Source organism: Corvus cornix, chromosome 6 (assembly GCF_000738735.6).
Source record: "Corvus cornix cornix isolate S_Up_H32 chromosome 6, ASM73873v5, whole genome shotgun sequence".
In the NCBI taxonomy this organism is placed as follows: domain Eukaryota; kingdom Metazoa; phylum Chordata; class Aves; order Passeriformes; family Corvidae; genus Corvus; species Corvus cornix.
In genome coordinates this window covers 17,911,756-17,932,453 of record NC_046336.1, presented here as the reverse complement: position 1 = coordinate 17,932,453, position 20,698 = coordinate 17,911,756, and the positions used below count along the sequence as shown (strand labels likewise).

Genomic DNA, 20,698 nt, shown 5'->3' with positions numbered 1-20,698 from the left:
TTATTCCACTCCTCCAATGGCAGAAATGAAAGTGAGGACTTTGACCTTTTTTTTTTTCCTTAGTAGCGAGTAAAACTTTTAAAATAGATCTCAAGCTCATAGTAAAACATCACAGGTTCAAGTTTGGCCATTAGAGACCAACAAACTTTTGCCTCTTTGAAATTTGCACCTCTCCTCTTCTTTAAATTAATATTTTAATGCTCCCCAACTCCTTGCACACAACACCTAAGTAAAATTAATTAAATTTATGCCTTGCTCAGAGGGAGCATAGTACATTTGTATTTGAGACATTCAGACTGTTTTCAGTGAACATGATGATTGTTGCTATTTGTCACACACATTTGCCAGAAGAAAATGGAATTAATGAAAACCTCTGTGATGTGGTTTTCCTGGCTGACTGCTTTTGAGTTGGAAATTTAATGAAAGCCGCCATTTTCAATTTTGTGATGTGCTTGTATTTGTCACTGTATCGTCTAGTCAGACTATCACTAGTTTATCCCTAATAACTTCTGCTGCAGCACACTGCCAGTGGTCACTTGGACTTGTTTGCTAGGTCTGCAGCACTCCCTCTGCGGTGGTCCCATCTGGTGGGTTGGGTAGATCCCTCTGAATCACTGGGGTGGTGCCACTGGTGGCTGAGAGGAGGGAAGTGTCCAAAAGCCAGCACAAAGTGTTTCTGTCCCACAGATGCAGCAGTGTGCTTACAGCAAAGCAGCCAAAGACTGGATGATACTTGAGGAGCAGCTTTTCTACAGGAGGGGCCCGTGGAGAGATGCTTCATGTTCGTTAGAGCCACGATGGATTCTTGATTGTTATGAGGGGCCTTCGCGAATGAGGAGGAGGATTCAACACATGAGCACCCATGCAGCAACAATGCAAACAAAGAGTGAGGTAGAAAGCTTTAGAAAGCTTTTGCAGGAGGTGCACAATTTCTGTAACAGTTGGTGGTGGCTTTATAGATTAGAGAAACATTAAGGTTGGAAAAGACCTTCAAAATCATAGAGTCCAACCTTTGACAAATATGTGCATCTCTTTCCTCTGGTTCTCATCACCTGACTCCTCAATATGCTGTTCCATGTATAGAGAACCCCTTGAAGGGGTGTGGATTTGGGGGTAAGAAAGGCTCCAATGTATTTAACAGCAACAGAATGAATTTTCCTCTTTTCTTGTATAAAATCTCCCCAGACGGGTGACAATATAACCTGTCCATACTTTTCTGTAGTAGTATCTCAAGTGCTTCCCAATGTATGCAGCAGAGTCCAGTTAGAAGGCTGCACTGTCCTGTTAGTCATATGCTTACAAGTGCTGCTAGAAGTGGTGAATGGCCAAAAGGGGAACTAGGGTGGTTTGAACTAAGATTGAACTGTGTATGTGGGGTATTTAGTACTTTCTGTTTCTCTAATGTCAAAGTGTCAAATCCTATCAATGAAAGGCTGAAGACTTCAATATAAGGTTCCTATATCTAAGGCATTTTCAGCTTTCATGTGCTGCTTGGATTCTGGCAGTTTTCTGCAAATGGAGTAGTATGATTTTTATCCTATAACTGGCCTCATGCACAGTGGTCTTTGAAAAGATAATAGTTCTTCTGTTTAATTGTTGACATTTGTTCCTTTGGGTTCCTTTCCAATGATGTTTATTTGTTCCTTTCCATTGAGTTTATTTGAATTTCCAAGGCATTTATTTGCACCATAGATCTAAAGCTGTGTTCTTCTCTGCCAGCTAGGTTCTGACATGTTTACCTGTCTGCATGTTCCACTCTAGTCACACCTAGTCTCTTTTCAGGTTCTCCTAGCAAACAGAAAGGAAACAACTTCCCCCACTGAAGTGAATCCAGGTAACCTTTTAGGGCTTCATTGCATCATCAAGAAAGTAGACATAAACAGTCAAAGATAATTGGAATTAGTGTATGGAGTTCCAGGTCAGAATTCAAGCCAGCAAAAAAACCTTAATGTTAGTGCTCTGGGCTAAAAAGTCACTATAACATCTGGGACAAAGCTGATGTAAATTTTATAGGTGATATATCAACTGTGTTCAGAATTTGCTGCTCTATTGTTGCCACCTGAAAGATCTAAAAGAGCTATTTTGAAATGAAAGCTTTGGGTACTTTTGGGCACCTGCAAAGCTCCCAGTTGCTTAAACTCAGAAGAAATTAGGTTGGAAATATGCAGTGTTGCATACTTTTTACTGTGATAGGGTCTAGCAAACACGTGAGTGGAGCTCATTGTTTTAGACTCCAACCAAGATGGAAGCAGTATGTAGTTCCTGCATGGAGTGGTTACAGTCAGCCTCAATAAGAAGGCTGACTGTGCCTTTTTGATCTGCATGCACTGCATGAGTGTGCAAAACCTGGGACACAGCTTAAGCAAGATATAAGTGGGTTGTCTCTCTTTGGGTTTTATTAAGATCCTGCTCAGTCCACATCCCCAAAGTCCACATTAAATTTTTCCTACTTTCCTAATCTTCCGTGATTATAGGGATTTAGTGTGAATTATGACTGACTGCATGTATCTGTCTTTGGTTCCCTGAAATAATCATCCTTCTTCAGCAGTCACAGGTTTTAATTCTCTTGCCTGTTTTTTGCACATAAATAATGCTGTTTCCCAAGGTAGAATAGATTGAGTGAAAGTCTAAATTGCAAATACTTCTGGTGTCATCCGGCTGCCACTGAAACCGCAATCTCTTTATACTGATACAGGAGAGCTGATGTTAAATGGAGCAGAGAGGGAGATGGATCAGAAGGGATTGGATTGTAACCAGCTAACATTCTTCCCAGCTCTACATGAAAGTTTCCATTCAGAAGACTTTTTGGAACTGTGTGTGGAGAGACAAATTATATTGCAGGAGTTGGCAGAGAGTGAAAAGGTAGGAAAGATGAACTAGAAAATTTTCTCTGGGGACATGGCACTTTAGAGGGTGAATTGGATGTGGAGGCCTATCTGTTCCTTTCAGTTTGGGGTTCAGGTGGATTCAGTCTACAGTACACATCATTACTCTCTGTTTCCCTAGAGCAAATATAATTTTCCAGCCTCTGTATGAACTCCTACACAGACTTTTCTTGAAGAGCAATTAACATTAATTCCTTGAAGTAAGAGAAAAAAATTTGGGCATAGCAACCAAGATATTCTCGTATGAGAAGTATTGTCTGAATTTGCCTAAGACATGGCAAATGATAAGACTGTGAGAATTCCTGTGCTGCTCCACAACCTTTATTCATGGTCAGAGCAGTGCCTAGATCAAACTTATTTCTTACCTCTGGAAGAGTGTGCCAGTTTTGTATAGGTTGCTAGTTCGGTGGTGTTCACATGTCTTCCTGAAGAATACCAGAAGATGTTTTCTTCCTCCCTTCATACATCTTTTCCTTTCTCTCTCCCCATGAGTTCTGGACAGATTCTTCCCTCTTAGGCCACAGAAACTTTCCACGCTTCCTCTTTGATGCTTCCATCATGTGTTACCTAGTCAAAACATTGCTGTTCCTTCTTTGCTCTTGTACAGAACTGGATGCACTTCACCAAGGTTTCTTCCCAATATAAGGAAGAGGCAAGTTCAGGACCATTGTGGGAGGAGATGAGTTGTGGAGTAAATAAGGGTGACTCTTAGGAATATTGTAACTTAGATGTTGTCAATTTAATTGAGGCATAGACATGGCCTCATTCCCTGATCTTTTGCAGTGTACCTGTTTTTTTCAGTGGCATCACTCCCCCAGTGGCCCAGGAATTAACATCCCATGGTGGAAGCCAAATACTTTTAGAATTTAAACTCAGTCATCACAGTGCTGTGATAGTTGTACATAGATACAGAAATAGCTGTTTTATTTTAATATCTCAATACCATCACCAGATTTTCTTGATGCTTTGCCAGTGGCTGGGGGTTGCACTTGTGCTCTCTAATAGGACTTTCTCAGACCTCTTGGTGCAGTCTGTTTATGTAACAGAATTCATTTCTCTGCCCCTCCTCCTTTTGCCCCTTCCTCCCCATACTTCTCCCCAGAAGAAGGAGACAGGCATGAAAATGCGAGGCATGTTTTCCATGCACTGATCTCATTTTGAGCCTTCAGGCTGTCTGTCTCTTCTCCATGTAACTCTGCAGGAAGCCATCAGAAATGCCAGGCATGTTTTTTTCCAGCAGCAGTCGCTGCCTTGCCAAGCTGGCAGAAGTATTAACAAAAGCAGCGGGGGGTGACATTAGCTGTCCTGTGCTCACTTAGTGCGCCGCTGTCCTGCCTTGTCAGTGGCTGCCTCCTGAGCTCTTTGCACTTTAAGCAGGCAACTGGAGCCATGTTCTCTCCTGCACTGCACAGACAAGTCATTGAATGTGCCTGAGTGTGTGTGAGTTTGAGTGAGTGTGTGACCATTGTATTTTTCCCTGGAGGGACCATGCTAACACTACTAGAGCCTGCAGGAATAGATGGGTAATCCCCGTAGTGTTTTTGAAAACTATATGAAGACTGTTTGCATCTTCACACATGTAGTTCTTTTGGAAATCTGGTTGTTGAACTCCAGAGCAGATACACTTTTATGGCTGTTTGCTTAAATGCAACTGGAACATTTAGAAACAGCTCTTCTGAAAAACAAGAAAAAGAAACAACTTAAGCCTTTAGCTTAATTCCCTTGTACATCTGAATGAACAGAGCAATCAAGAGATGCAGGGCTTTGGGCAATACCTTAGAAGGTAATTATTCAATTATTTTATGTCATGTTTGCTTCATTGATTAATGATTCTAGTAGCTTGTGAACTGGGTTTTGATCTGTTTTGACAGAAAATGGAAGTTTTTATTTAATTTATGATAATTTCAAGCTGCTTGGTGTTTCAGTGCAAGACTGAAGGTACAAGACTTGCAGGTACAACACTGTCCTGGTGGAGATTTTGTGGTACAACTCTGTCAGATCTTTGCTACTCATCAGCAGTAATATAAGTCACATTCCCCAAATGAAAAAAGTTTACTCAGCTCAAGGGCTCTTGTATTTCCAATAACGCAGATGTATTTAATAATAATATAAATTTGAAGAAATAATATAAAATTGGAGAAAGGGATTGACACCATTGACTGTTTCTGGTTGGATAGTACAGAATACTCAGAGTTTAAGGTTTGTGAAAGAGGTACATGCTCTTTCCTCCCTGTCAAGGTCTGCTAATGTGCCCTGGTCCAGCCTTAGGCAGAATAGCAAAGTGTTTATTTGTGCCAGACCATATCAGTGATCATGAGCAGGCCTCCTTCACGATCCACATGCCTCCTAAAAACAGACACATGATCTCTGGGTTTGAGGTGGATTTCTTAGAAGTCTGGATTTCAACTTCGTGTCTGTGGAGCTGCTTTATGAAACTGCCTGATATTTCAATATTCAGTTACCTTCATTTTGGGAAGAAGTGATCTTTTTCCTATTTAATTACTTCAGGAAACCATTTGGTTTGCTAATGTGAGCAGATTTCCCCAGTATTCTCAGTGCAAGCATACGTGTCTCTAACCATGTAATGGCAGGCACTCCAGTTCAGGGTTCTGTGGTTGGCATTTCCCTGCAGAGATAGGCATTCCTATGGGAGAGGTGATGAAAAAATGCTACCTTCCTCTTAGAAATCATTTAGAGGGGAAAGAGATTGAAGAGATTTTCATGAAAAAATACCCACAGAAGTCTCCCAGGGCTGGGGTTTTGTTTTTTTTTTTCCTTAAAGCCAGATAGAAGAAAACAACCTTTTGTGCCCACTAAGTGATTTCAAAATGAAGCGCCCCATTTGTTGGTAAAATAATGTCTTTTCAGCAGAAGTATTTAAACGTGGAGATTTTATTTCATTTACTTATGAATTTAATATTTATGTTATCCTGACATCAAACACTAAAACCTTTGAAGCAGTACAGGTCTGTTTCAGCTGACCTGAGCTAGACCGTGTGTATTTTGGGATGGCAAGGAAGGTTGTAGATTTGACTCCAGAAATAGTGAGGTTAGGAACAAAGGCGAAGAGCAAAGGAGAACCATTCTTACCCTACATATGATCGTGTAGACTTTACGTTATGTAGTAAAACCAATCCCATTTCTGGGTCAATTTTGCCTGCCCCAAAAAATAATACAGCTCCCTAGCTTGGTAGAGGTAAGACCATTGAGATCTTAAGAGAAAAACAGATTTGTGATACTTCTCATACTTGTCAATCTGTTCAAGAGCACTGTATTACATTTCTGAATCAGGAAACTTCTCCTGTTATATGTAGCCCACTGATCCTTGCAGCTTCAGATGGACTCAGCTTGCAAAATTTTACACTCATTTCTGGATTGTATGCAATTCAGGATTGTGTTAATTTACAGGGGGAGCTCAGCAGTGCACAGTTTTCCTAGTATATAAGGTAGTAGCGTTTTAAGATTTTGGGAGGAAGATTTTTGAGGCTGGGCTAATAGATGATTAGCTACTGCCTCCTTCCCTAGGAATGGAGGAGGTACTGGTTGAAAGTTCTGGTTGAAACTGGGCACAACACTGAGTTGGCCTTGACCCTCCCAGCTCACTGTACTAACCAGAGGGCTTTGCTTTTGGAGCTGAGTATATATAGAATATTATATGAGCAGACAAAAATAAGGAACTCCATGCTTCTAAATGTAAGAGAAATTCTTTGCAATAAACTACTGCTTGATTTAAAATCAGAACTTTTATTTTTCCTGCAGGCCACACCATTTTCCAGTCCCTATATTGGTTTATTTACTTTCTGCACCATCTATCAGCCATAGAAAATGTTCCAGAAAAAAGGCTTTCTTTTCTTTATCAAAACTGGTCAGTTCCCAAGAAAACTTTCTATGAACTAGCGTATATAATAAACAAAATACTTTGTTGAAAAATTCCCCATGTTTTTAAATTGTATTTTAGAAATTCTTCTACAAGAAATTGAGTCTTAGGATGTCAAGGCAAAGTTTTAAAAATATTCTAGAATGTTTATCTAAATCTTTAAGACAATTAGATTGACAGATTTATATATTCTGATTGGACCTCTGTCAGTCGTATGGTGATTTTTGTGGCTTTGTTCCTGTGAATTCGCTAATCAATATGGCACAAACATTGGTTTTTGGTACAATATATGTTCTTCTACATCACTGGGTCTGGCTCCCTGCTGCCCCTGTCTCCCATGTTACCAGCTCCTGGCCTTATTACTCTTGCCTCCATACTAGGTGACGTTCAAGTGCTCCGTGGCAGTTGTGCGGGGTCATACAGCACTGGAAGGGGTGCTGCTCTTTGGCAAAGAGCACTTCTACATCTGTGAGTGCTTCGTGTTATCCCCTCTGGAGGAAGTCTACTGTACTAGTCACTGCTTGTCCAGGTGAGTCATTCTTTGCTTTCTTCCAGAGATCTGCTTGGTCAACTCCAGTATTGGCACATGGATGCCTTGAATTTGTACAGATTTGAGGGCATTTCAAGCAGAGTAATAGCACAGCAAGAAGTTTTCCATCCTTCCCATTTGTTCAAAAAACTGCTTAACATAACTAACAGAGGTGCTTGTTCACAGGCTTTGGAGATGCCATGAGAACACCCATCTTCAACAGATGGAGATGGTGGACAGTCTCACACATACATTGTTGGTTTTCAGTTATGTTATAGTGTTGTTAAAGTTTCTTTCTGAGTAGCTCACAGCTTTTTTTCATATGGAACAGTTAGTGCAAGACCCTTTAGCTTCATTGTCTCATAAGTTTTTTGTTTGTGCCTCCAAGACAGATTCGTAATTAATATTTGGCACACTGCTATTATCTCTGACTCATGATTTATTGAAAGTGATCAATATTGAAAATGAGTCTGTTAGACTGAGCTCTTTGTGCATTCTGTGTGCTCATGTGCAAAACCCAGTGGGACAGTGAGTAGCTCAGCATTTTTACTCCCTGTCTGCTCTGCATCCGAATCTTACTAAATTTAATATCAGTCAGTCTGATCAGGTGACTTAAGGATCGATTAGACTGGATCTGATAAAAGCTTAGGTTGTTTTTCTAAGGGATTTTCTGTGGGCTAGGCTGTAGATGGAAATTCCAATGCATATACACAACTAAAATAATAATTAATTAATTGTTTAATTATTAATTCCAAGTAATTGCTCTTTACAATAGCTGTGTGTCCATATGATGCTTACCCTTGACTTGGGCTTTCAGGTTCTCCCAACAAGTTTCTTCCCTTGCTCATTCTCAGACTTCAACGTGTGCAAAACATTGCTGTCTGCCTGTTTGCATGCACTAAAAGAACTCCAAACCTACCCTTAGCCTCCACAGGCTCTTTATTTGGGTAACTAGTTGAAAATCTGCCTTTAGTATTTAGCTTTATTTAGCTTTGTTTTCAGTTTATGTATGTCCCAGTTGATCTTGATATCTCTTGGTATTGTTGTTTTTCTTTAGGGGAGGACTTGCATGTTCAAGAGGTCTCTCCAGGTCTTTTTTGTTTCAAATTAATTTTTTTTTAATTTATTTTTCTCTTCCAGAATCAGTGATCCATTTATTTTCAACTTATGTCATAAAGATCATGCTGTGGGAGACCAGATGTGTTCCCGTTATTCATATCATGATATCAAAGAGATTCATCTGATGCGCTTTCTCCTGCAGGTAGGAATTAACATGCTCAGTCATTAGAGGGAAAGCTGCAACAGCAGCAGTGACACGTGACTGAAAACTGCTTGCTCAGTTTTCACTAAGACTGCTGATATTTTTTTGCTTGAGTATCAAAATGCTTTTGGTCCCATCATTGCTTCATTAGCCTTTGCTAATACAAACACCTTTCTATACTCACCACAGTGTTAAAACACCCTGAGTGGAGTGGCTGGATTATTAATTGTTGGGCTAACAGTGTTGTTCACACAATGTGTTTGAAAATTAGACTTGAAGTTAATTTTCTTTATTTTTATGGAAGCTACCAGAAAGCAGCTGACTTTAGTAATATTGAGCTCCCAAAGACTTCAGTAGTTACGGCATCAGTGTACTATGGGTTACTAACACACTTATCCTGGGCCTCTTGGAATAGCATTCAAGTTGTGCATGTGGTTCAATAAAAGAACCATAAGCCAAAACAGAGGATTCTGTGCCTATAGCTGCAATACCCAGGAGCTACTCATCACCAGGGGCCTCAGTACCCTTTCAGTTTTGTCTAGTTTAGCTGAATCTGTGAGGAGAATCACAGAAGAGTCGTAACTAGAACTTCTTGCAACACCAGAGCCTGTACTTGCTTTGGAGGGTTTTGGTACAGTCTAAGGATTAATTCACAGATTTGACCAATATATGGAATTTTGAAGCAGCTGTAACTAGTTACTTGTTACTTTGAATCCATTTTTGGAAGGTTGAGATTCAGCAGGGAATTAAGAAATCATTTAGAAAATTCAGAAGCTGGAGAAAATAGGGCTGATAATTGTCTTATATCATGTAGTATGGTACTCATCCATGAGTCAGCCCTGTTTTATTTTATATTTAATTGTGTATGCAAACTGGGTAATTTTGGTGGGTGACGCTTCAGGATACAGTACATTGCAGTGGTTAGGTCACTCACCAAGCATGTACAGGAATGGTAAGTCATGTTCTGAGTAACTGTATGAAGCTTATTTTCTTAGATCACTTAGGTGATCAGCCTGAGTAGCAGAACTGTCACCTCTTCTGTTTGTGGGATAGCATCAAAGGTCCTAGTGGAAGACTTCCAGCTACTCATATATTCACATTTGTGTATGCATGGATTTTTTTAAACATGAAAAATAGAAGTGTTAGTGTGACCCAAAGTGAAAAGTGGAGATGAGTAGAAACAGTGTTTGGATGGGCCTGGGGAATAGGCAGAGCTTGCTGGTTTGAGGGGTTTTGTAGATTGGGGGTTTTGTTGTTGTTCCAGGGTTGTTTTATTCAGTTAATTAACTGAAAACTCAGGTATCTGTATCAGGCTTTGCTGGGACTCTATGCCACAAACTTTGAAAATGTATTGTGGAAAAGAAGAAACCTGATTCCTTGTGCTTTCCCTGTAGGCCAGGTAGATCAGCTGTTTAGGCAGTGACTGTGCCTCAGCTGGTCTCCTCTTGTCCCTGCACATAGCCCAGCCCAGAGCAAAGCACTGGCCCAATTCTGTAATGGCAACACTTGAGCAGACCTCATTTGGAAAGCTGAGCTTCAGAGCAAATGGTCCAAGCTGTTTATTGTCATAGCTGCTCTCATATTACCTTTATGCTTTATATTTTATCCATGAATCATGTATGGGCCACCTGCCATCATAGTGTTTTTCTAGGTTTGTATTGCACCTGCCGCATTTGGATTGAAACTCATGTCTGTGTTCCCAGACACTGCATGTTATTTATAGTTTTACTTGAATGACTTGGGGGAAGAAAGGACCACTCACTAAGTAAATAATAGGATTATATTCAAATGCCCAGCATAACAACGTGTGGAGACATTCCAGGGAGGTGAAAAGGGAGTGAAATTTTCTTTCAACTTTAATTCTTCAAAGTTTTGGTGAGAAATGTCATAAACTCCCCTTCCTCCTTTGCTGCTTCTAGTCAGGAGAAATTATTTTGGCAGTTCTATTGAGCTCTCTCTTAATTTAGAAAGCAGTATGGATGCTCTCTAAAAGAAACTTATTTAGAATCCCCTCTCTGTGTTATCTTTATCACCTAGTTGGAAGTTAATGCTACTATTGTCTTATTAATCACACTGAGATTTCACGATAGAAATGTTTCCAAAGCAGCAGGAAAAGGTGATTGGTGGAACCAATATCTGGAGTTTGGTTTTGCTTCAAAGAGGTCTTTGAACTCCTAGTCACCCAGTAGGACCATTTCTACTGTTGGAGATATTTAGAATGTTAGATGTATTTTGTTTTACTTCTTCACGTTTGTCAAAAAGTCAAGGTCTTGTTTTTAAAGCTCTGAAGAATTGGACAGGCTGTGATGGACCCTTTGCAGCACTAGGCTTTGCTTTGCAGCTCCTCACACTGTAAATGATTTACCTTTCCAGGAGATCGCCTTGGAAATATTCTTCAAAAATGGTTACTCCAGATTTCTTGTCTTCCATGACAGTGACCGAAATAAGATATTTAAAAGGTAATGACGAGCTCATAATGACATGGGAATGCTCCTGGTGATGCTCCTGGTATACCACCCCTATTTATCCTGGTGTCAGGTGTCTGTGTTGTGTTGCCACGGGAACTTTATTTTCCATTTTTTCCTTGAGCTTTCATGGGTTACACTTTAGCTATGAAATTTTCCTTTTTCTGACCTGTGAATTTTTCTGAGCATTATATAGCCATTGACTTATCAAGGGATCTAATGTGTAGGACTTTTCTAGCGCCCAGTCATGTGTTCTGTGTCCCTGCATCCCAGGAAATTTTGACTGTAGCTGTTTTCCTTCCTCCCACTAAGACTAGAACCACTTCCACTTCACCTCACTGTACTGGGTGGAAGAAGGTTTCTTCCTGCTTTCTTCCAACCCACATAGTATCACTAGATTCTTTAGGAATAACATATTTTTGTCTCTCCAACTTTATCTTTGTAGAGTTAACTTTTAACAATGGCATTTTAAAAAAGATTTTCCTTATGTGCTTGCCTTGTTTAATGGAACTTGAATGTAAGACTACTAAGTGATTAATCTGCACTTTGTTTTCTTGCATGTTTTTGTCTACTGCAGTTCTGGCCATTATATCAGGATTACTATACATTCACTGGCCTTTACACAAGAAAATCCACTTCAGTACTAGTACTTCCTGTAGTAAATTCTGCAGCCCGAACTGAGCATTGGTACTACTAATTTCTAAAGAATCATAGCAATTCCTTCTGCTCCTAAAATCTCTGAGCAGTTCCTATTCCAGTATTGCATTAAAAAGTCAGTGCAGATTTATCTGTTCTTCCTTTCCAGTGTGGCTACTTAGTCACCAGGATCTGCTCCAAAGCCAGCCCTTACCTTTGCTGTCTTTGAGTTCTGACAAGTATCTCTTGGGGGAATCTTTCAAAGGCCGTTCAAGACACGGTTTTGATCCTCAGCTGAAGGTCACCAAACGTATATTTTTCAAGGGTATAGTTTGTCTGATATAAACCCACAGCAAATGTAAATATGAATGGCTGAGATAAGGGTTGGTGTTCTTTCTGCCATTTTTGCTAAGTAAATGTCTGAATGGGTTCTTATTCTCTGACTTTAATAGTACCTTAAATCAAAAGTCCATAACCCTATATATAATTTCAAAGTCCTATTGGGGAGAGAAACTGCTTTTATCCAGCCCATAGCAACTCCTTAATATTAGATGTATGCTTTTGCCTGTTGTCTTGCAGCTTTGTCCCAGGTTAGAGTCTTGGGAAATGCTGTGGCTTCCTGAAGAAAGTTGTGAGGCCACAGCAGTTTTATAGATATGTAATATGTTGTAATAACCATTTGCATAACTATAATGTGACCTTTCATATCTCCTATAGATTTTGCTCTTTCCAACCTGCTTTGAAGTCAAAGGGGATAACGGAAGAATCCCTAAATATAAGGTAAGACACAGGAAACCTTGGATAACTGTAATAAGTGCAATCGTGTGAATAAGTTGCACCTTAAAAAAAGCATATAGAAACATACCTATTTGTATCCTCCCTTTTAAAGATTCAGAGGTGTTGCCAGAACTTCAAAAAGCATTCTAGCATACATCATCACAGCATGAAGATGCGTGTTGAAAAGCTGACTGTGCAGAGATGATTAATAATTACTGTCTCCTTAATATCACTTTATTGGTAAACTCTACACAGATGGTTACTGTAGGAAGAGACAGTGAGGTGAGGACAGAGCTAATCCATACTGCTTTTGCATAAAGACCTCTTCATTGTGTGCTTAGGGCAGATGGTGAGAGATGTACACATGGATGTTTTGGCATGTTGTATTAGCTGCACAGTGGAGATTCTAACGTGTCCCTCAGATTTACCATTGCAGGAAAAAAGTTTTCTCCCAGTGGGAGGTGCTTGAGAGAATGTTTCATGCATCTCATGAGTTACTGTAACTTTTCTCAATTTGGGTATCTGGGGAACACAGCCCTAAGTGTCTAATTAGTGTCCTCTGAAATGATTGCTGAGGCCAGAATTCTATTGAGACCTGAGGTGCACATTGCCCCTGAGCTGTTGTAGCCTGTGTCAGCTGTACCCATTTTAATTTTCAGTCTACCTGTTGCAGATCATTACCTATCTTGTAAGTGAGCATTTTCACCCCTGAGCACCAGTCATCAACTGGCTGAAAGTATCAGTGCAGTATGGAAACAGCTCTGGCTAGCCTATGCCAGAGGTGGTGGCTGACTGGGGAGCATGATGTCTGTTCTGTGTAAACAGTAACTCACCCTAGGATTTCCTTTCCCTCTGCTTGCTGGGAGCTCAAGAGGTGTGAATGTCTTGAGAGAAGATGCATTACAGCATCAAGAAATGTGGGCATTAACTGGGCTGGTGGTTACTGGGAGAAACACTTGACTCATGTTTAATCTGAGAATTTGACAGGCTGCATGCCTAGGTCTAAAGTAGCGTGTCCTGAATTGCAGTAAGGCTCTGCCTTCAGTTTTACTCCACTGGCTGAGAGAAGCCCCTATGCAACTTACACTGAGAACATAAAGGGCCTTTGGCATAACTTTGGCTGGACCATGTTAGAGCATGAACTGAAATAAAATAAATGTAGTATAGTACCATTGCCTAAGTACTGAAGCCAGAAAACTCATGCTTAAATTAAGGAAAATTACCTCAGTAGGTGTGCTTCCCTTTACCAAGCTCAGAACTAACAGACTGAGGACTTGATGAGTTTACTTTTCCCTTGTTTGAATTGTGGAGCTGCTTCAGAGTTAGAAAATCTCAAAAGTAGCACTTGAGGCTCCTTCCCCATCTAGGAGGACAATGGCCAACTTCCACAGCATTCCAGCTTTTCCTGCCATACCTGAGACAAGGAAACAGACTAGACTAAGTTCTTTGCCCAGACACATTATTAATAATTGCACAGTTGAAGCATGGAAAGAAGAAAATACTAGTTTGATACATCATATGATATTGTGGTAATAGAATTTCTGGTAAATCCCTTATCAGTTTTTCCACCTAGTCCATAGGAAATACACAGGAGTTCTGACTCCCAGGCTCTACTGTAGTAATTTAAAAACTAAAGTGCTCCTGGCACTTTATTCTTCATATAAATATACTTAAATGTTTGCCATCACCATAGGTTATTACAGCCACTGCCAGCCCTTCTCATGTCATGCATGAGTGCTTTTATAATCTGCTCGTTGCTTGTTCCTGTATATTGCTGTTTGCAGGATGTCAGCACTCTCTGCCCTAAGGATGTGATTTGAGCAAGTGAATGTGTGTGCTCAGGTGCACATGTGCATACGTACATGTCAACAGAAAACTAAAAGTGCTGTGGGGATACCAGGCCTGACTTCATCAATTCACAAGCTGATTCTTGGTTCATGGAACACAGTGACTCTTCTTCTCTTAATCACTTTATTCACTGCTTAAGTGGTAAACCTGGGACCCTTACAAAGAGAAATATTTTTCCTACCTGTTCTCCCTTCTACATCTTCCTTGGAGAGAGACTCAGAGGCAGAGAAAACACTACGAGTATAGGATGCCATGCTGATTGTGTTGTGCAACTTGGAGATTGCTGCACCTAGCTATAGCACCCAAAATCCCAAAGAACTTGCAGAATCTGGCCCCTTGATGGCAACCAGGATCACTAGTTATCTATCTCTAAGCATTGTGTTTGCACTGCTTAGTTACTCCTCAGCATAACACTTGTGTTTGCTGCCTCTGCTGAATTGAACAGGCTCACTGTTCCTACACTGGCAGTGCCTATTTGAGACTCTGAGACCTTGGTGGCAGCCACCAGCAGCAGAAGGTTCCCAGGTCTGTGCCTTTTCCTCCAAATGGTATTTACTGAGACTGGTTCAACTGTGTCTCACGCTACGAAAATGAACAGAAATAATACTTGTGGCTTAGTGGTGGGAATGGATTTACTACAAAAACCTATTTTTAAAAAGATCCCTTTACTGGACATTGCACACGCAAAAGACCCCAAAAAGCCGAAACCTGGAGAACATGTTGTAGGGACAGGCCCAGATGGAAATAGTCTTTTCCAAACATACACATAGTTTAGTTGTTCTGGTTTTCATTTTAGAGACCATAGAGGTCTGCTTCTAAAATGAAGTCGATCTTTAAAGAAGCAGAACTGCAGGAAAATGGAAGAGTAGAGAGGTCAGCTTTTTATTAGCTTGGGCTGGGCTTCATGGAACACAGTCTGTTGAGTGCCTTGGTATATTTCAAGGATTGGCGTCTTTCATTCTCCATTCTTCTTGGTTATCCCTTGCAGAGGAATTGGGTGTAACGAGTGAAGGGAAACTTGGCTTATTTGAGGAGCCGGGCGTCATGTCCTCTAACTTGTGCAGCTCGTCCCTCTCACCCTGACATGTCTGCAGGCAGGAGCTGCACAGGTCTTTCTTTTCTACTAAGTAAAGTGATTCTATGCGTTTAACGGTGTCAATCGGCTCTTCTTCCTCTGCAAATTCTGGTAAAGGGTTTCTTTTTACATTCAGTTTCTCAAGCTTGGGGAGTTTTTTCACACTCTTCGGGATGATGGTCAAGGCGTTGTCAAAGAGACCTAGCTCAGTAAGTTCCCTTAGAGTCCCAAGAGTGGTGGGAATAGTCTCAAGACAGTTCAAGCCAAGGTTGAGAATACGCAGGTTCCTGAGCAGGGTCAACTCTTCTGGTAGAGCTTTCAACTTGTTGTTGCATAAATTCAGGTAAGTAAGGTTGTGAAGTGTGCCTATTGCTGCAGGCAGCTCATCAAGCTGATTACTATGCAGGTCCAGCCACATCAGATTCTGGAACTTCTCAATGATGTTTGGAATCTTTTTTAACATGTTTCTGCTCAAATCAAGTTCCTCCACGTCAGCCAGCTCCAGAATGCACTTGGGGAAGGTGGCAATGCCCATTTTGCTTAAGTCAAGACGGCGCCTTCCATTAAAAGCTACATGGACTGCATTTTTGGCCACTTTCAAGGTGATCCTTTTCCCTTGTGGACCTTTTCCCTTGGGCGGCATCTCTCTGCTGACAGACAGACAGACCAGACTCTGTGGATAAAATGTGACAACTCCAATAAAGCCTTTGAAAGCCATGGCTGTTAATCACACAGTTATAATTAATATTACTGCTAGACTCTTCAGAAGTTTTTTTTGTTTTGAGGTCAGAACTTGTCAACTGCAAAGCTGCAAGTCTGAAAATTCTTCCTGAAAGTATTTTGAGTAGGTGAAATTCTAATAATTTACAATATTATTTCATTGCAATGTAACACCTACATTACATTACAGGGTGAAATTACAAGTGGGAGACATTTGCCGTCTTTCATTCCTAAATACTGATTTGAGCTTAGGATATAATGCAACTGAATGAAATATGTTATTATCCATCAGCCAGCTGAGGAGTGGAGCAAAATATATTGTGGGTGTCAATCCAGTCCTTAGAGACTGCATTAGAAGAAGCTACCTAAAATTTTCTTATTCTACCAGATCAGCAGTTGCCATCTTTACAGACCTGACATTTGCTAACAGGTTGGTTAAATTTCCTGTGTAATGGACTTGAGATTTCATCTTTGGATGTTACTGAAAGATTAAATGTTTAAAGGAAATTATTAAGAATTTTGTTTTGACCAGGACTCAGGAACATGGTGGGCTCCCAGACTGGCCAGAACTGTTGGCAATTCATATATCACCTACAGGACAAACTGCAACAGGGATTGGTGTCAGTGCTGCTTAATGACATGTTAAACTGGGCCTTGCTAAGTGTCCTCTCCTCTGGATACTCTAACCTTTTTATTTTATTCATGCTGGGGGATAGAGGGTCTGCAAAGGTGCCCTGCCCTCAGAAAAATGCATGTAGGTGTAGTAGTCAGACTTTTGACTCATACTGATTCTCAGCATGTGTTACATGCTTCCTGGAGGGGAGGCCTGTAAAAGTATAGTCCACTTATTCTCAGGTTTGGTGAACTCTTTCTAATCAAAGGTCATCAAATACAGCTGCTAATTATGCCTAGTGGCAAAGGAAATAGGCCGATTCCCTGGAAATGGATGACAATGTCCCTCTCAGTGAGGGTTCAGAGAGGAGCACAGGTTACATCTGAGTAATCTCAGGTCTGGGTGCTCTGGCATTTAATTGTAAAGAGTCAAATTGCAGCTTTGATGAATGATTGTTTAGGACAAAATAAGGATTTGTCTACAATACATGTCCCTATGTTCATTACAAACCCTTCAGGCTTTTTGGCTACTCATTAATCATGTGTGAATACATGAAGGGGAAGCTCAAGTTACAACTAAGGCATTTCAGCTTCTTTTCAATTACATGCTATAGCCCAAAATAATGCAAAAGCATTAACCCAGCGACCACCCACTCTCCCAAGAGCTCTGTAGTGAGGCAGATGCTTCAGAAAATACTGGAAGCAGTGCAGTGGATTCTATCTTGCCCTGGGGGCATGTTCCAGAATAGGTTTTTTGTTATTTTACATGAAAATACTTAAACACAGTTAAATCTTTCTGTGTGTCACTCCCATGTTTCTGTCTCTCATGAGTACTTACAGGACCATATTACCAAGGGGCAATGTTGATGCTATTCTATCTATATGTTGACTGGTAACTGAAGCAAAGTGTAAGTAAGTACTCTTTCCACCTTTGTTGATGTTAGCGTAAATAATTTCCCCAGGAGTGAGTAGAAAGTTCTGGAGATCAAAACAGCAGGGTTTTCTAATCACAGCTCACTCATTTTAATGATTTTATGCAATATCCTTGTTGGCAATTCTGTGAAGATAAAGTTGAGCAGCATGGGGAGTGCCAGAGCCCCACTGCTGGTACAGGACACCCTGAGCCCTTTCTGGTGCACAGAGGTGGGGTAACTACCATGCTTCAGAAAAAAGATCTATAGGGGAGCTTTCTTACACGTTGGCAGGATGAAGAGAGACTTCCTGCCTCCTGTAATTGGCATGAACCAGGTGACCTTTGGGTCCAACTTTTTCTTTGTTGGAATTTTGTGTTGGACGAGTTGACCAAGACATTCAGTGCTTTTTGATAAGTGAAGCTTCTCAACCAAGTATGCCTTTTAAAAAATTAATGGGAGCCTCAAGGAGAAACATGTAATTTTTTCCTAATTTCAGTATTATAATTTCTTTTAAAACGCTTTTTTAAAACATGTTTAAAACTCAGAAAGAAAACATTCAGTTCCTATTAATTTTTTTTCTATTAATTTTCATTTAAATTCAAAGAGGGAATCATTGAGCCAAAATAGTTTCCTTTCTTACTTTAAAAAATACCATCTAGCAAAGAATCATTCGGTTGTGCTGCTGTTCCGGTAACTGGTTCCCAGTGCCGGGGTCCCTCTGCGCTGTGCGTGCCTGGCAGCACTAGAGGGAGCCTGGCGTACAAGGTTCAGTGCTGGAGGCTTGGCACGACTAATGCTGCAGTTCAGCCTGCTAGGTTTGCATATTTCTCTGTCAGTAACACTTTCCAACCTGTTACAAAGTTTGAACCTGGACCTTTCAGGTTTTTAAGAATTCCTAACAAACAGATCAGTGTGATTTTTCTGAAGACAGATCTCTTTGTATGATGCACTGCATAATGTCCAGACTCCAAAGAAGTTTCTTCACTCTGCCTTCTTTAGTTGGGTTTTTTAAAATCCAGCTGTGAACTTCTCAGATGCACCGATCAAGTCCCTAGGGAGTGCTCACTCTTTCTAAGTGCTGTTTAGTTTGGGTTAAAAGTTGGAGCCACATTCTGGGCTTTGAAAACTATGATTTGCAATTCCAAAAATAGGGATTAGTACTAAAGGACTGCAGAAACATTTTAGTGCACTCGACAACTTGAAGGGGATGGATAGCTCTCCTGCCTCTGCATGCTTGGAAACTAATTATCAGTGTTTTACAGGGCTGCAGCTGGAGATAATGGAGCTTACTTAGCCACGTCTCTTTGGCTCTGTGTGAGAGGGCCTCAGTTCTGTAGCCACTGATATTAAAAATTCAGGAATCACAGGAGCCCTCCTTGCTTAAATGTTAATTACGCCTGTTCAGTCTTATGCTCACAGTGCATCTCCTGGAATGGCAGAGGGAGAGGTACGTGTGCTGCCCTACCACCTAAGAAATGATGAGACTTCCCACCTGCACCCCACTGCCAGGTTCACCCCCCGAGTTGTTGACAAGCCTTTTGCTGGGGTGGAGGGTGCTGTATTTCTGTGATAAGGTCTCACTAAAATGGATCTTGACTAGAAAACCCTTTCCCTTTCTATCCACACTTGGTAGAATCTTTTGCCTGGATGGCGTTTTAAAAGCCCAGAGCTTTGAGGTTGACCTGATACAGAAATTAACAGAAACTGTGTGTCAAGGGCATCATGCTGTCTATGGTGCTCAGTTTGCTGGGAGCTGCAGGGAAGGAACAGACCTGAGCATCAGTACTATCAGTGTCTCTCTGAGGCAAGGAAGGATTGGGGATTATTCCTTATCTGCACTTATGCACTTGCACAGGGGTCAGTCATGACCCACTGTATCTTAAGCCTGCCCTAAGAAGGACATCTGATCCTAAAAGACTGCACATTTGGACCCTGAACATTTCTTCTTCCTTTCCCAGCACAGGCGAGAACAGAACTGACCTTCTGCCTGTAGCACTGCCAGGTGTTTCAGGACCTCCTCCTCTATGGTTCTGCCTGTACAGAATGATCTTAAGCCCATCTTGAACTACCCTGTGAGAGATTTCCTCTGTCTTTCGTCTTGGAATTCTGCATGCTGCAGAACAGGCATGGCAAACCCAGTGGAGCTATGCATTCCCTGCACCTCTCTGGTGCCAGGAAGGCTGTGAGGTGACATGTGCTAATTCACCCATGGAATAGGTGGTACAATCATCTATAGTGAAATACTTGCATGCAGAGCTTAAAACCTGCACTTGTACAGCAAATGATTTTGCATGAAGCCAAGCAGTTCTGCTTTCCTGCTTAAGAGCCTGTTGCCATTTCTTGTTGGATACAACCTGTTGTGGAAGAGATTCATTCACTGACTGTCTTAAATGCAGTCTCTTGCTAACAGGCAGGTTTAGATTAAATTCCACCATGAGTACATAGTTTGAGAGAAGTTTCCTTCCTTAATTTTCTTACTTTTCCAGGTGACTTCAGGGCCACCATGCTATCACACAGTGCAAGGTCACTTGCAAAACCAAGGCCCACCAAGAATAGGCAAAAATATTGTTTCATCTTAACAATTCTGCCAGGCTGCCCCCCTGCATACGATCTTACCGGTTAGCAGCTAGAAAGCTACTAGAGGGCGAGGTGCAGATGTCACAAGCTGCTCAGTTTGTCTCAGTAGTGTGGGCTGAGCATTCATAGTCTGTTACTGTGCAGTTGTCCTCTGTCTGCTCTTCTTTGAATAATGAATTAGTCTTTCAGTCTGTAAACAGACCTGTGAGCAGGGAACACAGGACAGTTTCCTTTCCACAGTCCTGTGAATTCTGAGTCGTACTTCCTTGATGGAAAATGGCAGGCCTTCAGGAAGGTTGGGTGAGCGTGCCAGTGGAGTGGCAAAAGGGTTTCCCCAACTCCAGGGTCCTGCTCTTCAGTGCTCCTTCTGCAGCTTATGAAACTTGTGTAACTAAGCAACAGGAGTGCTACGCCTTTGGAGATTATTAGCATAATGGTTGGTTCCAGACTGCAAGATCGAGCTGGAAAGAAAAGAACTGAATGGCATGCAGTGCCTGGAAATGTTAGGTTTCAAATTATGCA

At 41.1% G+C, this 20,698-nt stretch overlaps 2 protein-coding genes across 3 annotated transcripts in view; one reads left to right on the top strand and one right to left on the bottom strand.

Moving 5' to 3' along the window:
* The window catches only part of WDFY4 (WDFY family member 4), a 124,380-nt gene that overhangs the window by 70,528 nt on the left and 33,154 nt on the right, over positions 1-20,698 (top strand). For both annotated transcript variants that reach the window (XM_019293922.3, XM_010411034.4), the window contains exons 41-47: positions 688-891; positions 1,783-1,834; positions 2,696-2,862; positions 7,143-7,291; positions 8,432-8,552; positions 10,926-11,011; positions 12,371-12,433. In XM_019293922.3, coding sequence (XP_019149467.1) covers positions 688-891; positions 1,783-1,834; positions 2,696-2,862; positions 7,143-7,291; positions 8,432-8,552; positions 10,926-11,011; positions 12,371-12,433 — 842 coding nt within the window. The remainder of the gene's footprint in view (positions 1-687; positions 892-1,782; positions 1,835-2,695; positions 2,863-7,142; positions 7,292-8,431; positions 8,553-10,925; positions 11,012-12,370; positions 12,434-20,698) is intronic.
* On the bottom strand, positions 13,048-20,602 carry LRRC18 (leucine rich repeat containing 18). The gene is made up of 2 exons (XM_019293924.3): positions 20,216-20,602; positions 13,048-16,026 (listed from the first exon to the last, which is right to left on the bottom strand). Exon 2 carries the CDS (start codon positions 15,994-15,996, stop codon positions 15,217-15,219), a length of 780 nt encoding a protein of 259 aa, XP_019149469.2. The 5' UTR covers positions 15,997-16,026; positions 20,216-20,602; the 3' UTR covers positions 13,048-15,216.